Consider the following 23,486-nt stretch of genomic DNA (forward strand, 5'->3'; position numbering starts at 1 on the left):
CAGTGTACAAAGGAAAGAGTGGTGATCATAAAGCGGATAATTACGAATCTGTTGGGTCGACATGCATTGTATGTAAGCTCTGGGAAAGCATTCTTTCTGATTATATTAGACGTGTTTGCAAAATTACGAACTGGTTTGATAGAACAAGTTTGGGTTTAGGAAAAGTTATTCCAGAGAGGATCAGCTAATATTTTAGATCCAGGAGGTCAAATGGAGCGTATTGCAATTGACCTATGTAAGGCTTTTGATAAGGTAGATCATGAGAGAGTATGATGTAAATGAGGTTATTGGACTCATCAAAAGAGCGGCTGAATGGCTGAACAAATAACTCGAAAATAGAACTTGGAGAAATAGAATAGGTGAGGCATTTTCTGATTCTGTAACAGTTAAGTGCACGGTTACTATACACAGAGCAGTATTTTTAGGACCTTTATATTTTCTTATATATATAAATAATAATAATAATAATAATAATAATAATAATAATAATAATAATAATAATAATAATAATAATAATAATAATAATAATAATAATAATAATAATAATAATAATAATAATAATAATAATAATAATAATGTTTTATTTATCCTGGCAAAGTTAGGGATGTACTCCCTTTCTTACACTTAACCAGTCTTAACCTAGAACACTTAATAATAACTACTGATGACAATAATATGATAATATGAACATTAATAACAGTAATAGCATTAACAAAAGTAACCACACTTAAAAAAAAGAACTGGAATCACAGATAAAGCTATTTGCAGATGCTGTTATAAGTTACAGGATTGTGAACGACTACTAAAAGACCTTGACAATGTTGTGAGATGGACAGCAGACACAGTAGCGGCAATTGGGAATTAGAAGTGGGGGGGTGGGGGGGCAAATAATGTACAGACAACAAAAAGTACCCGGATTTGTGGGATATAGCAGGTAGGGCTTTGGGGATGACAGTATATATATATATATCAAAACTGCAAAAAAGCTACAAAATGGTATGTTCTTGTGCTCTCTGACCGAATTTCAACAGGGAGGTAAAGGTTGAGATTTTACCAACTTCAGTGGGGTAAAAATAGTTTTTTTGAGATTTTGATTCAATACCATACAATAAAACTTCCACCAAAGGAACACTCCGGTATGAAAAATCATAACATGAAGATAAAGTTGAAATTGCAATATGCAATTAAGTAGAAGTATGGTGTGATTATGCAATTAAAAATATATACCCCTGCAACCCTTCCTTGCAGCACATGCAAAGTGTCCACTACTTGCCGTGGCGCTATACAAATCTGTTACCCACGACGAACAACATTTTATGTGTATTTATGCTAATAATTTTGTTAATAATTAAAGAAAATAAAGGGAATAATTAGCTGATAAGACAACAGGGCTTGTACAAATTACTTGTTTTAATAATTCCTAGTTTCAGATGGATAAAATGGAATACAAATGTAATGCTTTCTTCACTGCTACTGAGCAGACAGTGGTATGATGGTAAATGGGATGACAATTCAGGCTGTAAGTTTTACCAAGAAGAGAAGTCCTCTCAGTTTTAATTACTGTACTGATGGGGTGATAGTACATTGTGGGGAACACTGTAGGATCTTCATTTGTTTAATCAGATAAACGGGATTGTAAATACAGATCTCTTTGTGTGGTTATGAGGGTATTTAGGGGTTGGAGTAAGGATGTAAAGGAGAGGGCATATAAGTCTCTGGTAAAACCACAATTAGAGGACAGTTCCATTGTATGGGACATACACGAGGGTTACTTGATACAAATACTGGAGAGATCTAAAGGAAAACAGCACAATTTGTTCTGGGTGATTTCTGACAAAAAGGTAGTGTTATGAATATATTGCAAATTTTAGGCTGGGAAGACTCAGGAGTAGGGAATGAGCTGCTCAACAAAGCGGTATTTTCTGAGTTGTCAGTGAAAGAAATAGTATGGAATAACATTAGTTGATGAATGAGCTAGAATGGAGATTTGAACGGTATGAAAAATCATAACATGAAGATAAAGTTGAAATTCAAAAGGACAAATGAGGACAAATATTCATACATAGGAAGAGGAATTAGGGAATGGAATAATTTATCAAGGAAAATGTTCAAAAAACTTCCCAAGTTCTTTGAAATCATTTAAGAACATACTAGGTAAAAAATTGAGGAAATCTGCCACGTGGGCAACAGTCCTAAATGCAGAGCAATGATGATTGGTTGAATATAGCACATAGCCTCTGAAAAAAACCATTGTCTGAGAATAGGGTGCCTAGACATGTTGCATTAACCAAGATTCTCCATGAAGAACTGACTGAGAGTTTTAGGCTTTGAAGGCAGAATAAGGTTTTATTTTACTAGTACCAATCAGTATGAGTACTACACTGACAGATCAGTCGGCATTTCCTAACAGACCAAAAATGTGACTGATCAATTCCAAAACATAATTAACTGAAAAATAAGTATTTTAAGATGAACATCATGTGTAAGGAATTGGTTCTAAGACAAGTGTCAAAAATAATTTTCAACATTGGCATAATAATATTGCTAGCCTGGTGCAATCTGGTGTAAAGCAACCCTCCAGCAAGTGTGGGTGGCATCTGGTGTTTATAGAAAACTACGTATTTTGCGGTGGCAAATAATGTTGAGTGTGGTACGGTATGTGAGTTGCAGGAATGGTGGGGACAGCACGAACACCTAGTCCCTAATTCAAGAGAATTAACCATTTAAGATTCAAATCTCCTGCCAATCCAGGAATTGAATCTGGGACACACCGAATGGAAGGCCACAACGTTGACCATTCAGTCAAGGAACCTGACAACAGTGGCATGATTAAAGGGTTGGCCAGAAGTTTTAACTTCATCACTTCATGAATTAATAAATAAATAAATTCATTCTACATCACCTGAAGGAGCTTGATCTTAATGACAAACATTAGATGCTGCAGAAAACCATAATACTTGGATAGTCCTGCTGTTTATGAACAAGAATTTCAGCTGTACTATATAAAAGCAATAGATCAAGTATAGATTGAGATGGTGGATTTGGATTAAGATCCCTAGTATAGTCACATTTTCAGCTCTGTTAGAATCACACCTGCTGAGAATCCATCGTCTAAAGCTTCATTCTAAGTTTCAATCCTTCTTTGATTCTGTTAAATTTGAACAAGGGCAGATGAAGAAGAAGAAGAAGATGATGATGCTGATGCTGATATAGGAAAAAACAGAGTTTGCATTTTTATCAATGAAAATGGTTTCCATTGTGTTTTCTTAAATTTCTCTTTTACATGTTTTAAGTAGAAGCTGGGTTGGAGTTGAACTTCATTGGTGCAATAATTAGTTATATCTTACTTTGTCTCATACGCTGAGCAAGGAACACAAAACCTGTTGTTTTAGGATGCAGCACAAAGTTGTAGCGCTCTAGTCCATGCGTTGCAGCAAACTGATGGCTGCGCTGCTGGCTTCCTTCTGTTAGATCTGTTCCTTCGGGAAACAACAATATCTGAAATATTAGAAATAGATATTATTATATAGCACTGTAGTATTTTGTGGGTCCAATTGTAACTATACATAGATGCAGGTGTGGTTTCTAGTTGAAATGTGTTCAAACAAAAATTGTACATTTGTTTATAAATTGTAATAGTAGTGAAATGTTGATAAGTGTTTTGTGTTATGATTGATGAATTGTTTTAATGTGGATGTTTTGAAAGTGTAAGTGTTCATTATATAATTGTTCCTTTAATGACAGTGGGAAAAGAAAAGTGAATGTCTTGCTATGGTGATATTGTGTAAGAAAAGAAAAAGAAATATATACTTATATTGATTGATTGAAGTTATATGTAGTATAAAGAAAGTTATATTTGAGCAGTGTTGGCTGATTTGGAATTTTTATAAAATAATTGAAATTTATAAAGGTATCATAGATGTATTGATGTTACACCTGCAATTGCCCGTAATCGAACTGGAGAGATATGAATTTCATTTTGAATGGTCTGTATTGAACTGAGATTATTTTCACCTTTTCAATACAAAATCAAGTAATGTGGGTTACATTATGGAAGAAACGTTTATTGGAACTAGTTTCGACCTATTTTTTTAAGGTCATCATCAGCCAAATTGTGAGTTGCACAATGTATCTGATAGTTCATAGAAATTGTAAAAAGTTCTGAAAACACAGTGGTTTGACACTATATATGTGAAAAAGTCAAAATTGTTGTAAAAGTTTTGGATAATGAATAAAATGCATAAATTAATACACATCGCTGTTGAAGGAAGAATTCAAGAAGAATAATTTGGGCATTGAAGATTCTTGGGGTTTGTATACAATAATCACTCCTTATGAAGTTCTGATTATGTATCAATGATATGTAATTCTCAAGAATCTTCATTATCCTTCAACAACAACTATATGCATTGATGTATGCATTTTTAAGCATAATCTGAAATTTTGATCACCAATGAGACCTTACCTGCAATATGTCCAACACATCACAGCACAACTATTAGAACTTCATAAGGAGTGATTACATTATCAAATAATTCTGCATCAGTGTCACTGCCAGCCTTGTCATGTCTATACACCCCAAAAATATCCAAGCTATTATCTTTTTGGAGATAAATCTTACATCCAGAATTTCATATTTCTCATCCGTTCCTTTTCCGTAGCTTACAAATTCTTCTTTCACCAGTGTGAATACTCCCCCTCCTATCTTTCCTAACCAGTCTCTACAATAAATAGGCCAGTTCTGTGAGAAAATTTCTGCATCCATAATATCAGTTCTCCCTCATGATTCAGTTCTTATTACAACATCTGGTAAATATCTATTAAATTACTTAATTCTATTCCTTTCATTACAGTCCTTCTACAGTTTAACTCCAATATAATTGGTTCGTTATTGGAAATTATAAATTTTCCAGCTAACTAATTCCTGGTTGCCAGCATATTGCCCCATTGTGCCAATTTGGGCTCCTGCTTCCTATACTGTCATCACCGCTCCCTAGTCCACCCCGTTTGCCTGAATATACCTCCCTGTAACTCTTCTAAACAAACCCTATAACTTATATATACCATTGCGGTTCATGTGAAGGCCATCTGAACTTAGATCCCTTTTCCCACACACCCAACCCATAATCTCTTTTAAATCCCCAATCACCCTCCAGTCAGTATCCCTTCTGCACAGTATCCCACTGATAACAATATCTGCTTCCTTAAGCTTCTGCCATGCTGCTGAAATCAGATCCCACACATCCCCAACTATGATAGTACCGGTACCTATTCCTGCTTGCCTTATGTTGTTGGTACCAATGTGGAAAATTATCAGCTCCTCCTCACCCTCCTCCTTGCCTTCTATTTTCTTCAACATTTGCCTTAATTCCTGGATAACACTCTACCCTGGTTTCTTTCCTCCACACACTTTCCCCACATGCCTAACAATTGAGTCACCCATGACCAGAGCATCAATCCCACCCACCCCATTAGATACCCTTCTCTCTCCTGGTCTCCCCCTCACTTCCCGGACATCTGCTGAACCTACTTCCTCCTTACTTCTTTCCCTCTCACTACCCTGTTCCACCTTCTTTTTCCTATTCTCTACTCTAAATTTCTGTTTAGTACTGTTCCCTTTCCTTTGCCCTGCCCCTCCTCAGTAACACTTCACCGATCCCCATCTTCCTACTGCTGTTCTACGTGTAGTGACTCGCACTGAATCCTCACCAATACCTCTCCTGGGCTTACTCTATGATGAAAACCCTTAGCTATCTTCCCTGTTGATCACCCACCTCTTGCTTCAAGTCTCAAACACTAGACTCAATCTCAGGTATCAACTCTTGCCTCAAGTCTCAAACAGTGGGCTTTACTATCTGAGATGTTGCCTTGAACTGTTTTTGTACCATTTTACTTATCTCCAGCATAATATTACTTTTTAATTTCACTTGAAGTATGTGCACCTTCTCTTCTAACTTCTGCTGTCCACTCTTTAAGTTTATTTAACTTGGCTTTAAACTCTTCCTTGCTAAATGTAAGTTCATCCTGACTAGTTTTAAACTCAATCTTGGTTTCATACTGGTTAACTTTAAATTCTGCCTTAAGTTCACAGAGCTAATCTAAAAAAGCCTAGAAGCCAGACTGTATCTCATTAATTATTCTAGAAATTTCTTGTATTAAACAATGTACTGATATAATATCACTTCTGACACCAGTTTTTTACTATCCACTAAACTCATAGAACACTATTTACAGTTAATCACAAGTTCACTCGCGTTTAAGTTTTTCACTCGACACAGTTTGTACTCACGACTATAACACATACTCTCGGGTGATCACACTGCACACCAGCATGTCATATTCCTGGTCGCCAATACTGCTTTTCACACCACAGTGTCGTTTCAGAACAGACCACAGTAGCAAGCCTCGTTGAACTCCGTGTAGCCATCTGACAGACACACTCCTGATTAATGACTCTTCATGGACTCACAACTGCTTACTTTCACTCATGACTGATGCACTCAACCCTGACTCACTTGAGAAAGACTCCAGACAGAATAGCCCAGGGGCGTAGCCAGGGGGGGGTTACTGGGGGTTAGAAACCCCCCCCATTGAACTTTCACAAAAAGAAAATAAATAGAAACTCACAGTAAACAATAAACTTCTTTTATGTGATCAAGATAAACTCCCTGCAATCTACTGCTTGTTGAGAGTGTTTGCCACCCTACCTGTCACCACTGCAGCCAGTGAGAGATCATTTTCAACATTAAGACACCTTAAAACCTACCTCAGAAATACCACAAGTGAAAGTCGACTCAACGGGTTGGCTCCCTTGAACATTCACAGAGACATAGTTGTAAAACCAACAGATGTGTTAAATTTATTTTCTAGGAAGCCTTGAAAATTAGATTTTAGATTGTAAACTGAACATACCGTTTGAGATAAAACTGCTGACCTCGATCATATTGTTCTTGTTCTGTATTTTAAAGTAAGAATTTTGTAGTGTATTGCAATCTGAATATCACATACAGTAATTCACTCTTGTATTAGTATCCTTATGACAGTCATGCATGCGCGTACCAGACACGCACAAGCACAAGCACTTTCATTATGTTATATCTTAATTTTGTAACTGTAACCCCCCCCATTGGCCGATCCTGGCTACGCTACTGGAATAGCCCCATGCTCCTACAGTTTCATACTTATATAGGTAGACAGCAAGAGATTCTTGTAGCTTCCACCTCTACATCATTCTGGGCGGTTAGTCCCTTGGTAATCAGCTTCCAGCTTCTTCTAGGAGCTACTCTATCATCAGCCTCAACAGTTCACTGGTGCTATTATTTTGCTCACTGCCTGACCCCGTCCACATTGTTGCCACTGTGTGGTGAGTATTATCTCTCACTATCATTCTTGTTGGATGTCCTTTACTCAGCCTTGATTGTCACAATATGTGTAGATTATATCACTATAGAGCCTTGATTACATCTACTAAAATATAAATGGAGAAAAGAACTGCTGTAGGAAACGAAGGGTGTAGAAGCACACTATGCTTTAAGGTAATTTGCATGGCAATAACAGTAGTGGCATGGCAGCAGGCAGAGTGCTTATGGACTTGTTAGGTATTTCTGCTGAAGACTTCATGTTTCCTTAAAAATACTTCAGCCTTTGGTATGTCTTCTTCATACACAGAGTTTGTGGTAATTCACCTTGCATATGGAATAGTAGCGGAAAATAGTAGGCTTGCACTCTATATTTATCAAGAAAGATACCCTTGCAGGTGGCTCTTTGACTGGAGAAGTTTTAAGTTGTCTAGTGATGTCTGAGTGAAACTTCTTCAGTGCATACACTAACCTCAGGTATCAGCTGTTCACTGACCTAGTGCTTAGAAAAAGAACACTGAAAATTATGTGTGTGATACTTTGGATTTTGGTATGCATCAAATTGCATTTGCACATTCCACAGATTTATGTGAAATGAGCATTGACAGATGAAGGACTCAATGGATTTCAAGCACAATGTAAGCAGAAGCTGTTAATGTATAAAGATTGCAGTTTGCAACATAGAATCTGCATGACAGTGTAGTACACCAAATTTTGTCAGGGTGGTGTTATTCACAGCTGTACCCTGATTGTGTGATATGGGTAAACAATGTGCATGAATGGGTTGAAGGAAACCCCCATTCCATACCGTACTTACAGCCAATCATGAATAGCAATTTTTTTAAATATTTGACATAGCATCTTCATCCAAACAAAGGTAATTCCTTCTCTTTTTTTTTTTTTTTTTGGTGGTAGAAAGACCACTAACAAGATCCATCGTATGGCTTATTCATGACAGTATCCGAATATGCTTCAACTAACGGGTGAGAATCCCCCCTCGCCTCTCAGTACCAAACTAAGTAGCCTCTGTAGGTTGCAGAAGTCCTATTGAATAGTCACCGAGGTCCTCAGATGTAAACTCCTGCAATTTCTTCCTGTGAGGATATCTTAAATCTCTTATGTAGGACAAGGGCACATTGTTGACTGCCTAGGAATGTAAAAATTTTCAAAATGCTTACATGAGTGGATATTCTGGAAAAATAGTAAACATCATTATTAAAACAAGGTAAAAGAAGGAATTGAACATTTGCTTTGTTTGCTCTAAACGTTTTGGTCTGATTAGTAAGTGTTCTTCATTAAGCACAAGCTGAGTGGCTCAGATGAACTCAAGTTGGTGGGTTCAATTGCATTTTTGCAACATTCATCATCTTGAAATTTACAATTTATTTGCCACTAGGTAGACTACTTTCACTTGTTAATAATGTCCTTTATTTTTCAGCAAATTATTCTTTTGCTCTATAATGAGGATGGCAAAGACATTATATTTGTTGAATGGGGGTGGTTAGAAAACCAAGGCCATTGTCAAGTTCATCACTGCATGCATTGAGATGAGTACAGCACTCAAACTAATGGTATTGTTTCAGTTTATATTCTCCTGAAGTTAGAATATTAAAAATCTGTTCCATGCCATAGAGCTACATACAGTATTATTACAGTGTTACATTATGGTCATTGTGTAGAGAATTATTCTATACAGAGAAGGAAAAATGGCCTGCACCTAAAAAAGATATTGTTAATGCTTATTATAACAGTAAGAACATTCCATCAGGAGATATTTGAAGACAAGTATGTTACATTTACAACATAACATAGTAAATGGCTGGGCACTCTTATTTTAATTTTAAATTTGCTCATGAGAGATATTGAAACTCTAAAGGTATAGCAAAATTATGTAACTATGTTCCATAGGAATTGATGGTGCATGATAAAAGAAATGTAAATTATGTAGGCCTACCTGCATTGTGTGGTGAATATCTCGGAAGTAGTCCAGTGTTGTGGCTAACAGGTCCTTGTCTCTCTCCCACCGGCGATGAATGAACATAAAACACGTCAACTGCATCACCCAACCTGCCACAAAATTATGCTCATGTTTCTAGTCTGAAAGGACTTTCGTGTACCAACATTCAGAATAATTAGAACCGTAAACATTCTCAAGATAATTTATTTTGAAAGTAGTGCAGTGGCTATTTAGATTTACTTCAGTAAGTCTTTACTTCTGCCCGTCAGCATCTAAAAGGGCTTTACATCCATATCAGAATTTGTTCTTTTTCTCTCATTAGCTGTACCAGCAATACAGAATATAAGACAAATAAGTTTGGAGGCAATTTGAAAAGTAACCTTTCTTCAGTTCTTACTAGCTTTTGCAGCATATCAACTTCGTTTTTAAAATATTGTTAAAATTCTAAACAGATATATTGGAAACATTTTCAGAATGAAGTCTGAAGAATAGTCTTTCCAATCTTTAAACTGGTACTAAGATGCAAAATGAAACTGAAGAGAACCAAGTGTAGACTGTTTGATTGCTGGTTGTTGTTTAAAGGGGCATAACATCTAGGTAATCATCCCAAAATGAAGATGGTCTATGATAGATGCAATAGTCTGTTTGGCAGTAGCTGAGTGGCTTAGTAAGTCGTCCAGGGAGTTTGGAGGACCAGCTACAATGGAACATGAACTGACATCTTGGGTACTTTCTAAGTCTTTGCCTTGCTTGTCCTCGGGCAGTTAGGACTATCTATCCACTAGTTGTCACTAAATGTTACTTAAGAGTTTAAATCATATGGACTATCTATAAGCCAAGCCAGCACCTTGCTTCACAAATGAGGCGTCTAGTATCAAAACCGACGAAGTCACAAAATTTACGAAAATGAGTTAAGGTTATTAACTTGATGTAGAAGTATAGCACTATCAGGTGAAACAAGAATATGCTTTGAAATCATCCATGTCTTCACGTTACAGAGCATTGAATTCGTGGTCGTGCAACAGAATGGGCCAAGTCATACAGGCAGTGAATTCATAACCGGCGATGTCATATTGCAGCGTTATTGTCTGGAATCTTGTGTTGTTAAATTATGCAACAATGTGATAATATCACTAGGCAAAATCGTTCCTTGTGTATTGCACAGTGTATTCATTGAAGTCATAATATTTCATATTTTATTTGTTTTCAACACTGATTTACGTATTCGCAGGCTTCCGTCATTTGCACAAAGGAAATCCTATTTAAAGTGTGTTGTATTTTGCAATTATTTTGTAGTATATCCCATTTTGTATTCTCCTCAGCTTTCTGATGTTCTTCTTCATATAAGTTATTATTACCCCATGTATGCTGAAATGCTTTTTTTAAATTGCAAAAAACAAAAGTAATTACAAAGTCAATTTATTTTCATTAAATTGTTGGAGTTTAAATTGAATACAGTTTCAGAAAAAAATGAAAATTATACAAAATTGCAACAAAAACAGCCAAGTCGTAATTTATATTAACAAAAAAATGGGTTCATTATGAGTCAGATTTCTCAAAACAACAGAACTTAAATATTAAACCATAAAGGATAAAACTATGAAAAAAAAAATATTTTGTGGCTATCATTGCTTTGTCTCTACAGGTTTTTCATCTATACTGAAAAATATGCCTTCAGTGACTTGGCCGGTTTTGATACTAGACGCCTCAAATGTTTACTAAGCATGCTCACAGTGTTAGCTAGCCTCAGGTCATGGAATCCCACTTATGTTTGGCAGACCAGGATGAGGAAGATAGGGAAACTAGTAGGAATAGGAAATGCTTTCTGATTTTCTATACCAGTATGGGATTTGTTGTTACAAATTGTTTTCCAAACATGAGGGAATGAGTGGCATACAGGGATACTGGTACAGAGAACAGCAAGGAAATGTTGAAGAGCACATATTGTGGTGGAATAAATCAGTAAGAGCAGCTTACTTATAAGTGGAAAAGGAAGGTATATCTGAAATAACTTCTTCTTCTTCTTTTTTTTTTTTTTTTTTTACAATTTTCTCTATGTTGCACCGACACACATAGGTCTCATGGTGATGATGGGATTGGAAAGGGTTAGGAGCGGGAAGGAAACAGATGTGGCCCTAGTTAAGGTACAGCCCCAGCATTTGCCTGGTGTGAAAATGGGAAATCACAGAAAACAATCTTCAGGGCCGCAAACAGTATGAACCCACTATCTCCCGAATGCAAGCTCACAGATGCACAACCCTAACCGCATGGCCAACTTGCTTGGTGGGGGCAAAATGGCTTCAAGCAAAATATTTTGAAATATTTTGTAGGTAAACAACTTTCAATAGAGGAAGCTGTAGAACCAAACAAGGATGCTGGAAATAACAAAAATAAAGACTTTTCTGGAGTGTAATAAAGAATTCTATCATTGGAAGTTAAAGAGAAATGACTAACATTTTGTATAATCAATAGATATTAGGTCAATACTGGATCAGAACAAAGAACCTCTGTGGCTCAGGTGGCAGCGCGCCAGCCTCTCACCACTGGGTTCCGTTGTTCAAATCCCGGTCACTCCATGTGAGATTTGTGTTGGACAAAGTGGAGGCGGGACAGGTTTTTCTTGGGATAATCCTGTTTTCCCTGTCATATTTCACTCCAGCAACACTCTCCAATATCATTTCATTTCATCTGTCATTCATTAATCATTGTCCCAGAGGAGTGCGACAGGCTTCGGCAGCTGGCACAATTCCTATCCTCGCTGCTAGATGGGGGCTTCATTCATTCCATTTCTGACCCGGTCGAGTGACTGGAAACAGGCTGTGGATTTTCACTGGATCAATATAAGAAATTAACAAATTTATTGAATGTGAAAGAAAACTTTTCTAATAATATTTTGTATCACAAAACTGATTGAGATGAGAATGACTATGGTAATAGAAGTGTACTTGAGGAAGTCGAAACAACCTACCATCATAATGCAAAGGAGTGTATAAGATTCTATAAGACACAATGAAATACAATGACAAAGCAAGAGTATTGTCTGTGAGCACTTACCAGTGCTATCTCTCTTCCAGGCTCTAATTTTAAGTATCAACAAGAATGATGACAGACATTAGGGAACCAGTGGATGGCAATGCGTACGACCCAAAGGCCCCGGAGAACTACGACTTCCACTTGGCGGACCGGACCCGGAGTGTTGCAGCTAAGATAGAGCATGCTGACCTTGCCCTACCGGCCCTTTTGCTGTATCACCTAGAGGGAATGGAGAAGGTCAACGAGATGTGTGTTATCTTCAGTGTCTTCAGCTGTCACCTGGTATGTGGTGCCCAGTACCCAGTGGAACACATGGAAGCTATTCTCCCCTGAAAGTTCATCTTACGTCCGAAGGACCAATGGTGGTTCAGTTGGTAGGAGGAGCATCTGTTCCAGGAACTGCAGGTCATCCACTGTCTGGTTGGGGGATCAAGACAGAGGATGGCAGCTGACAGGAGGCAGCCACCCAGACGCTGCAGGAGTGGAAGGCGACGTCTACCACCGTCACGCAGACTGCCAGGAGGCAAAAGCACAAGCAGATGGCTCCCAGAGAGACCAGGACAACGATTATCGATACGGACAGCGATGCTTGACGGCGTGACCCAGGTCGTACTGCACTACTTTTCGAAATGAATGCAAATGATTAAGGCCAATGGCCAGGAATGACCACAACCTGCACAGGCCACCTAGGACAGGTGCATCAGGTCGAGGAAGAGAACATAGCGGTGGAGGCGGATGCCCCCAGGTGTTCAGAGGCTGCTACTCAGGCTTCACAGCCTAATTATGCCTCCTTCACAATGCAGACATCGGTGTGTACCCCGCAGGACAGGGAAAGCACTAAGATGCGAGTAATGACTGACACCGCCACCAGCTAGGAGGAAGAAGTCAACACCACAGCAGGACTACCTATGACCTCATGGTCCCCATCTGGGAGGAGGGTCACAACCAGAATGAGGCCTCCTCCCCGCTGAGAAGAGACCACCACTGTCTGGAAGTAGATGTTGCCCCCGCACCAGAAAGAAGAAGATGACAGCCCACCAAGAGAGAGGACCTCTACCGCAGCCCAGAACTGCCCCACAGGAAGGAAGTTGAACAAGGAGACAACCAGAAGCACGGTGGATAGTGGCAATCAGGTGAGATCAGAATGTCCCTCTCTACAGCTCTTGCAGTGTTTCCGCTGTATGAATTAGGCCATCATCAGGTTAGCTGTGGCTCAAAATTACACTGCAAATGCTGTGCTGGTGACCACTACCACCACCATACAGCTTGCTGCATGACAAAGGAGGAGCTGGCATTCACCAACTGCATGGGAGGGGAGTCATTCGGCCTCTCATGACAGTTGCCCAGTTTATAGGGCCATGGCCTTTGTGAAAAGAAAGGAGGCCCAGTATCATGCACCACAACCATCCAGCAGGTCCCCACCTTGGCAGATGTGGCCTAATTCTCTGGGAACAGAGATTGGGTACCAGGGACCCCAAGGGGCTATGGCTATGCTCAGGTCTTAAGATTTCTTGCCGCATGACTGGCAAGATACAGCCCCGTAGGATCAATCGCCTGAATAACTGGACTGGCATGGCATGGGCTAATGACTTGTGCATGATGTGCATACAGGTCAGGGGGCACTACGTGTAGGGGGCTTGTCCTTTTCCCCTGGCCTTCCATAGATACTGTAAAGATTTATGGTAAATAAATAATGAAATGAATGAATGATATCTGTTCCCAACTAACAATACCTGGACATTTCCAGATCACGTATTTGCATGTGCTAGGTGTACCAGGTTTTACCTGTAGACACTTTCAGTATCTGCCTATGGGGTTTTCTCCTTATCCTTATTACCAGCCTCCAGTACCTAATCTGCCATGTATCATGTTTTGACATAGGGACAGGCTGATATTTCCATAGTAATACATTTTCCCAATCCTCCCTGCTGTGCATCTTAGAACCAACAGCATGTCCGAAGTGATATAGATTTGTGCTGATTGTGGGTCAGCATCTTATATGGAGTCCTATGGTACTTTCAATAATCCTTTGGTTGTCTGTCTGTTAGGTCATCAGCCCAGAGGCTGGTTGGATCCTCAAATAGCACCACCAAAGGTTATGCGGTTATAAGGAAACCACAAAAACCAATGGCAGCACCAAAATGAGGCGTACTAGGCAAGATGAGGAGTGAGGTAGTTTGCCATTGCTTTCCTCACTGGGTCAGAAAGTACTATTGCAGCACGACTGACCCTATAAGCAGCACCTTTCATTACACACAGATGCACTACTCATGCTCTGAATGTCATTACTCAGCACTACCCATACCCCAGCAACTTCCATATTGTCACAGCCATGGATGTTGACTGGGACTTTGGTGGAAGCTACACTCTACTCTAGCCTGTGCCAAGAGATGGATGCAAAAGTACTGTATCCATCAAGAAATGAGAGCAGGCAAAATCCTTTGGTTAGTAATTATAATATCTCATGCTCACATCTTAACACCATCTATCAGAGAGTTCCTATAATAAATCGTATAGTACTAGTAAGTAGGGGGACAAAGACCTCCAAAGCTTGAAAATGGAAAATCAGTAATTTATTTTGATGTTCTTTAAAGGCTAGATATAGCTCAATTATGACCCTTACAGTTATGCTTACCTGGTCCTGGAATGTGTCTGATTGGGTCCTTAAGCACAAACTTGAGACGATGTGCCATGGGCTGGCTGGCATGGAACATGGCAGCCCACAAGAAATTCCAATCAGTGCGGGTGCGGTGGTTCATGATCAGAAGGGACTGCTCCTGGGCAAGGACTGCGTCGCCGGTTACTACGACCCGGATTCCCATTACACACTCGAGGAGAGCCTACACAAATATTAAGTGCATAGATTAGATGAAAATACAAAAATGTTTAAGGAGTTGACACTTTGAATGGATCAAATCTAGTTTATGGCTGAATGCTTTCCCTGATGTCAAACCCCAGAATGGGTAGTTTGTTGTGTGATGTGTTGTATGTATTTGAAGATGTGTATTAAGATGAATACAAACACCCAGACCCCAAGCTAGAGAAATTAACCAGATGCTATTGAAAACTTCTACCCAGCCAGGAATCGAACCTGGGGCCCTCTGAACCGAAGGCCAGTACTGTATACTGACCATTCAGCCAGTATGCTAGATTTTAAATTTGACATGGCTAGGAAAAGATTCAACAAAAAGTATTTATAACATAGTATTAACAACAATAACAACAACCTGGAAAACTTACGCAGTTCAAACTTGGAATTCAGCCCCCTAGACGGCGACGAAATGTAGCAAAGTAATGCAACCAAGGAGAATGGAAGAACTGGGTCAAGATATACTGATGGAAATGATCGATGAACATATTTAGAAATTGATGGTCTACTCTAAACGTTTGTAGAGATACAAAGAAAAATCCAAAAGAGGAAGGACCAGAATTGAGAATTTTCGATGAACCAAAACCGATTCTATCATAACCTGCAAAAATGAGAACCAGGAACCCAGAATGAAACTCCATCAATCAAGGAGGCAACAGATTTCTGGGCTAACATTTGGGAAGAATATACATTGCAGGCTGAATGGCTGAAAGATGAAAAAAGTAAGCTGAAACAGCCATAAATGAAATAAGGAGTCCTGATGTCATGGTAGAAGAAGGCAAGGCAGTGATCCAAGCTACAAAGAACTGGAAAGTGCCTAGGCCAGATTCAGTACAAAATTACTGGTTCAAGAAGTTCACAAGTGCACATACAACTATAGCCAAAGAGTTTACAAAAATCTTGCACTTTCAGAACAAGCTCCTCAAATTGTATTCACGGAAGACATGTTCTTGTTACCGAAAGGTGAGGAGGAATTAAGAGACCCTTTCAAATAGAGACCCATCACCTGGCTGCCTGTGTTTTAAAATCTATTCGTGGCAAATAATTTCAGAAAGTGTTTATAGACATTGTGAAGACAATGGAGTGCTCGTTGAGGCACAAAAAGAAAGTCAAAGGGAGACTGAAGTCTGTAAGAGTCGGGTAGTAAGTGATTCAGCTATTGTGAATTTGGGTATGATGGGAAATAGAAATGTACGGGGATGTAAAGCCAATAACATTATTATTAGAAATTTATGTGTGGTCTATATTGATTATATTTGATTAAATCATATTCGATTGGGATGTGAAAAATCTGTAAGTGTGATCCTTATATCATCCACTGTTTGCAGACTGCAGTGCAAAGATTCAACATAGATAGATAGATGTCTTTATTTGTGTAGTTAAAGCCATTAGGTCTTCTCTTACAGTAAACCAAACCGAGCTCGATAGCTGCAGCCGCTTAAGTGCAGCCGGTATCCAGCAATCAGGAGACAGTGGGTTCTAACCCCACTGTCAGCAGTCCTGAAGATGGGTTTCCATGGTTTCCCATTTTCACACCAGGCAAATGCTGGGGCTGTACCTTAATTAAGGCCATGGCCGCTTCCTTCCCAGTCCTAGCCCATTCCTGTCCCATAATCGTCATAAGAGTTATCTGTGTCGGTGTGACGTAAAGCCAATAGCAAAAATAAAAAACACTAAACCAATTATTATACACCAGAATCATAATAATATATTTAACGCAGCCAAATAGCCATAACAGAGAATATAGGTTACATTGATGGGTTACATATTTGCATAATCACTTATAGACATTGTTCTTCTTGTACAGAATTCAATGTGGTACTGTTCACACGTTTTTCCACATAGTTTGCACTCACAGTCTATACTTGGGTCATGGAAGTGTTTTGATTTGCAGAGTAGGTGATGAAAACCGTGAACTGCTAATCTTGTAATGACATGTCTTAATTCAAAATTAGCTTTTGTCCACGAGCGATCTATCATTGCCCCTGTGCCATAGAAGTCTGGTTGGACTTCTTCTCTCTTCTCTGTCAGATTTGCTAGCAGTTTCTTTGATGCACCGGTGTTCGGTAGTGGCATACTTGTCCTGAGATCTTCTATGAGAAACGATTCCCTTGCGAGGAGATATACAAGTCTAGATTGTGTCGTTTTTGATACACCTATCACCTTCTTTATATAGTTCGCTTTCACCTTTTCTAAGGTTGATAAGTTCCTCATTGTTAAATGTGTCCAGATAATTTCAATGTCATAAGTCATTATTGGAAGAATTTTTACTCTGAATAGCAACATTGCTGTCTCCAGACTAAGTGATCTAATGTCTTTTATTTCATGCATTGCCATCATTGCTTGAGTTGCCTTATCTGTGACATGTTTTGTGAAACAATATGCGCTCGATTGCAGGGTGATGCCTAAATATTTGATGTCTGGTACTATCTTTAATTTTTTATCCTGAATGAAGGTCTCTGTTGAGGCGGGTACTCTCCCTCCTTTCCTGAACACCATGGTGTCTGTTTTTGAGATGTTTATGAACAGCTTGTTTTCGGAGCACAAGTTTTGGACGTCATTTACAGTTTCCTGTAGTTTTGTTATGTCTCTTGAGCCAATTACAATATCATCGGCATACGCGCAAGAAAATACTCCCTCCTTTTGGGTAATTCTTAGGATATCTGCGGTTGCAACTATAAACAGCAAAGGACTCAGTGGGTCACCCTGTAGGACCCCGTTTGATTGAGCTATTGGATCTGACAGAGTGAGGTTATCCGAAACTCGTACTTCATTCCATTGCAGTATTGATGTGATGAGATAGGTCCATATGTTGTTCGTGCCTAGCATCTCCTTAAGCTTGTCTATCACTAGCTTCCTGTTTATCAGGTCAAAAGCTTTAGTAAAATCTATGAAGATGGTGTAATATTTTCCGTTGTCTTCTAAGGCATCCCAGATTTGGTTTAGCAGGAGTTCAATAGCGTTTAGGGTAGATCGTCCCTTCCTAAAACCAAATTGCTTCTCTGGCAGATGCTCGTTTATTTCCTCATTTATTTTTCCTGTTATAATTTTGGTGAATATTTTGAAGGGGCAGTTTTCCAGTTTTCCCGACCAGAATCATAATTAATTCTAGATAAAAAACAGTTAAACGCAATCAAAGTATATTATAACTGAAATAAAATTCCACCTCATTCAGAAATAATAATAAAATTAATAGCTAGTAATAATATTGTAACAGCACGATCGATGAAAGACCAGAAAGGCACAGTTCACTCATATCCTGTTGTACCTCTTAATGCTCTTTTAAATTACACTGTGGTTGGTACTTCTGTCATCATACAGTAAACGCTTCCATTCTCATGCAGCAAACACAGAAAATGAGTAAGTTGTTATATGCGGCAGTTCTATAGTGACAAATGATGAGCAGGTTTGATGTTTGAGCCCTTGTATCTCTGCTATGAACAGTTGAGAAGTAATGGAAACGTGAAGAAAGGTAACATGGTGAAGATGTAGTAAGAACTCGATGGAGGAGAGAAAGTATGGTTGTTATGGCGAACATGGAGTCACAGATACTCTAGTTCTAGGAATGATGATGATGTATGGTCATATTTTCTTAAAATGCATTTTGAGTGCGCTGTAGCCTTAGGGATAATTGTGGCCTCACAACATTGAAAACATCACAATAGTCAACATGTGGCTTCGCAAGAGCTTCGATTAATATTAAAAACTTTTATTGGAAATATATGTTTATATTTACATAAAGAATGTAAAGCTGAGAAAATTATTTGTAGACCAAGGCATGCGTTCATCCATGATAACGCCGATATTCTTCACTTGTGATAAAACAGGAAATGGAACATCCTGATGGATTACTTGCGACCTTGTAGGGTTCAATTTCAGGCTGTGCACAGCAGACCAATCACTAACAGCTTGTAAGTCAATATTTTCCTGAAGGTTTCATGCTGTAGAGTCTGTGTAGAGTTAAAGGATGTTAGAATGGATATGGTATTTGCAATGTCATAAATTCGAAATGCCATTCACAAAGAGTGTGAAAAGAAGAGGCCCAAGTACAGAGCATTGAGGGACTCCTCTGTTCACGTGGTGCCACGAGGAATCGATTCCATTCTTACCGTTTAAATATTGTTAACGTCCATAAAGATAGGAATGCATCGAAGCAATCGTACTATGAGAAGAATGTAGAGCCTTCAATTTTACAAGTAATATGTCAATGTCTGTGCTGTCAAAAGCTTTAAACTGTGAATCGTCCTCTATGTCCTTGTCACAAACCAGACTGGAAAGGATTAAAAAAAGGAGATGTGTGTTTGAAGGTACTCACAGATTTGTGTATGGACTATATATTCTAAGATTTTAGGTAAAGCTGATAAAATACAGAAAAGATTATAATCTTCCTCTTCCTAAGGCATTTGACTTTACGGAAGAGGTAGCACAATAGCCTTATTCCAGAGAATGGATATTGGCTACATTCGATTTTTTCCTTTCCCTGAGAGCTAGATAGGGGGGCGGGACTTACCCCCGGGCATGGGCGCCCTTGTGAGAGGTACTGTAACTTCCTCTCTGTTTGACCATGTCAGTCCCAATGTCATCAATTCTTTTCACTTTCATGCTTCTATATAATACCGACTTTTAAATCATTTTCTTGAAAGAAAATCACTTGGCTACATTAGATTTTTTCCTTTCCCTGAGAGCTAGATAGGGGGGGGGGGGGGGGCGGACTTACCCCCGGGCATGGGCGCCCTTGTGAGAGGTACTGTAACTTCCTCTCTGTTCTCGCTCTTCGCAAATCTAATGTTATTAATAGATTTCCACATTGTCGTCGCTGTTCTACCGTTAGGCATAATTAAGCTGTAAGCATGTCACAGTTTAGCATTTCGTATTTCTTGTACTGCCTCGTTTCGTAACTTTGTATATTAGTCAAACATTTGTACGGTAGGGTCATTTTTGTATTGTCTACGGGCGCAGTCTCTTTGTTTCGTTACCGGTAGTTGTCTAATTTCATCATTTAACCACGGGGAGGGTCATTTGGATATTCTCGCTCGCCGCTTTGGGGCATGCTTGTCAAATAGTTCCATTACTTTGATGTTTTTTAAAAAAAGGTGACTGTGTTTTCTAGATTGTTATAGTTCGTTATGCCATGCCAGGGTATTTTGCCTGGAACTTCGAAGAGGCTATCTTTAATTATATTTTTCGATGGTCGACAGGTAATTCATTTCTTGGCGGGTTTCGGTGGTCGGAGGTTACCGGTATATGAGATGTATATTGTGCAGTAGCAGCGATTGGGAATGGAAAGTGCCGGGGGGGGGGGGAAATACAGACAACAAACAGTACCTGGGTTATGGGGTATAGAGGAAGGGGGGTGGGGGTGGGTGGGGGATTTTATACATCAAAACTGAAGAAGCAAGCTACAAAATGATATTTCTTTTTGGTGCTCTCTGAGCGAATTTCGACAGAGAGGTAAAGGTTGACAATTTACCAGTTTAAGTGCGGTAATAATAGTTCTTTAAAAAAAAAAATATTTTGATTCAATACTACTTAATGAAACTTTCACCAAAGGAACAATATTACGCATTTATTACAATAAATTGGTGTGATTATACAATTAAAATCATTTCGTCTTTGACTATATACTACACCTGTCCAGGGCTCAAGTGCATAGATAATAACTCAAGTTCATAAGAACGGTGGCTGAAAGGAATATATAGATGGGATCTTCGGAAAACAACCCCGACATCGAAGTCTCATCACTCCTACTTCGTAATATCCGCGACTGAGCTCGAGAGCAAACGGGTCGATGGTCTGTTCGTAGGCCTATAAGCGGGCACTAAATTAAATATCTATAAAATAGGGGAGTCTTAATATCAGAGGAATACAACACTATAAATTAGAAGAATGATGTTCCATACTTTCAAATACAATCTTTAATGAAACTAAGAAAAACACACATAAAATTATCTATGAAAGATGTGCCATAGAAATTTACACTGAAAAATATATGTTGGATTTAAGGTCGGTAGGTAATTCAATGTCTATCAGTCCTTTCTGAATCGCATTTTGTATCTTATAACCTTATAACACTGAAGAGGCATCCCTCTTATAACTAATTAACACTCGCTAACACTCATCATATAATTACACATTAATTAATGAACAAATGCACACAATGAAAAGGCACATTTCGCAACAACACGTTATTTATGCATCACGAATTATTCATATTTTACAAATTCGTAGTTCATGGTGTCATGATATCATTGTGTTTGATCCGTTAAACAAAGCTATAATAAGCACACTTCGATACACTTGAAAGTCATATCACAACATTAGCCTATTACACCCTATCTGAATATTATCTACAAATTATTAAACTGTCACACACGCTTGTTTCACGAGAATATTAATTCACACTATTTGACAAGATAAATTCCAACCAACGTTGTTTCCTGTGGAACAACACATTCGACAAACAGTACTAGAACACAATGCACAACATTGACAATAACACTCTATCTGAAAGAGAAACACAGAGGACACTACATTTTACATATACACAAGTGTATGGAAGGTATGATCCCTCTATCATCTTGTCTTGTCTTGTCTTGCGGATATTTATTTGGGATTCAAAAGACTCTTTCCCAGTCACAAGATCATTTATATATTACACTTATATCACAAAAACACACGTTTACAGCACTAATGCCCGATTTTAGCATGGTCACACGTAAATAGAAGAAAATTTATATCGGGTATGAGGAGGTTCATGGAGGTATTACATTCGGTACTGAGCAAGGACACAAAGAACTTAGTAAGCTGGTATAGGAGTAACATGTTACACTGTACAAGATCGGAAAGTAATAAGAACTTTGAGAAAATATCTACTCACCAGGGACATTGCGAAGTGCCACCTCACAAACATATCGGAGCAAAAACAATTGCAAAACGAAATTATAATTACAATTTGATGTGAGTGTTATCAAGGTACTCGTTTAAAATAGTAATGATCGTAGGCGAAGGTTGGTGCAACAAAACGGAAAGTCGTGTAGGGAAAGGTACTTGAACTTTGAGTAATTTCTGCATTAAAATGGTCTGGTGATGTGCATATTGGGGGCAATGAAAAAACAGGTGGTCACTATCACCCTCAGATTCTCCACAGGAACAAGTTGGGTCGTTCGTAATGTGAAATCGAGTTAAATATACTGGGGTTAAGGCATGATTAAAACGTAATCGGATGATGTTAGTAATGTGTCGTCGTGTATACGTACCATTTGCAAACCACGGCAGTGTGGGAATACTCGGTTGAAGTTGATAGTAATATTGACCTTTCGTACGAGCAGATAATCGCCATTGTGTGCACCATGTGTGTTGAGCTGCAGTTTTGATATGTGGAAAGAAGTCGGGAATCGGAATTTTAATTTGTAATATATTCGCGGTATCTGCACTGGCGTCTTTCGCTGCTAAATCGGCCATATCGTTGCCTACGTGCCGATTATGCCCTTTAATCCATATTAGCGTTATAACAAAACCGGATGTTTGAAGTCGAAATAGCAGATCCCTCTATCATCAATGACAGTGACTGTAGTCGTCACTGTCGAGTGGGATCGAACCCACGCTCCTCAGACAGTCGGGTGCATGTCCTGAAACTCCCTACACCGATTTAATTAAGTAAAAAGAAAAACTGGGAGGAATTCATTCATCTCTTGAAATATCGATTCTATCACGACGGGGGTAATCCATGATTTTGCATGTGAATGTTATGCCGTGATCAGTCAGAAAGAATAGCCTACAACTGTGCCAGGTTGCGGTAAGGCAAACCTCTACCAGTCGCTCCCTCTCAGACAAGAGGCTGTAAATCCTTCACGGCTTTCCCAGCTGGGGAGGGGGGGGGTACTTTTACTGTCATCCCCTGAATACAACGACAGTTTCCATGCTTTTATTCAGCCTCATTATCATCGGTGCGGAATAACACTTCGCATTTAACATAAATTCACTTGGGAGACTCACGTTTCTATTTACGATTCAGCCTACCAGACTCTTAGACGCAAGCCAACTCTTGCTCACATCCCGATATCTCATACAAAGGCACATTTATATAGAAGAACCGATCCTTCGGGAAATTCAAATTAACTTTAACCCTCGCGTTCTAAGTATCTCACGTTCGCACCCCGTTGTCGTGTCTCCAACATCTTGATCAGCAGCCTTAAAACTATAGTTTAGGGGAATTTCCTAAGTTACGTGTGAAGTATAAAAGATAATTTAAGAACATTCTGACGATTCA

At 38.9% G+C, this 23,486-nt stretch overlaps 1 protein-coding gene across 1 annotated transcript in view; it reads right to left on the minus strand.

Annotated features, from left to right (window-relative positions):
- LOC136866277 (lysocardiolipin acyltransferase 1-like) overlaps window positions 1-23,486 on the minus strand; it is a 62,854-nt gene that overhangs the window by 22,760 nt on the left and 16,608 nt on the right. Inside the window, exons 2-4 of the mRNA XM_068226521.1 lie at window positions 14,984-15,188; window positions 9,313-9,425; window positions 3,348-3,498 (exon numbers count right to left, since the gene is read on the minus strand). Of these exons, the coding sequence (XP_068082622.1) occupies window positions 3,348-3,498; window positions 9,313-9,425; window positions 14,984-15,188 (469 nt within the window). The remainder of the gene's footprint in view (window positions 1-3,347; window positions 3,499-9,312; window positions 9,426-14,983; window positions 15,189-23,486) is intronic.

The sequence above is a fragment of the Anabrus simplex genome, chromosome 1, assembly GCF_040414725.1.
Source record: "Anabrus simplex isolate iqAnaSimp1 chromosome 1, ASM4041472v1, whole genome shotgun sequence".
NCBI lineage: Eukaryota > Metazoa > Arthropoda > Insecta > Orthoptera > Tettigoniidae > Anabrus > Anabrus simplex.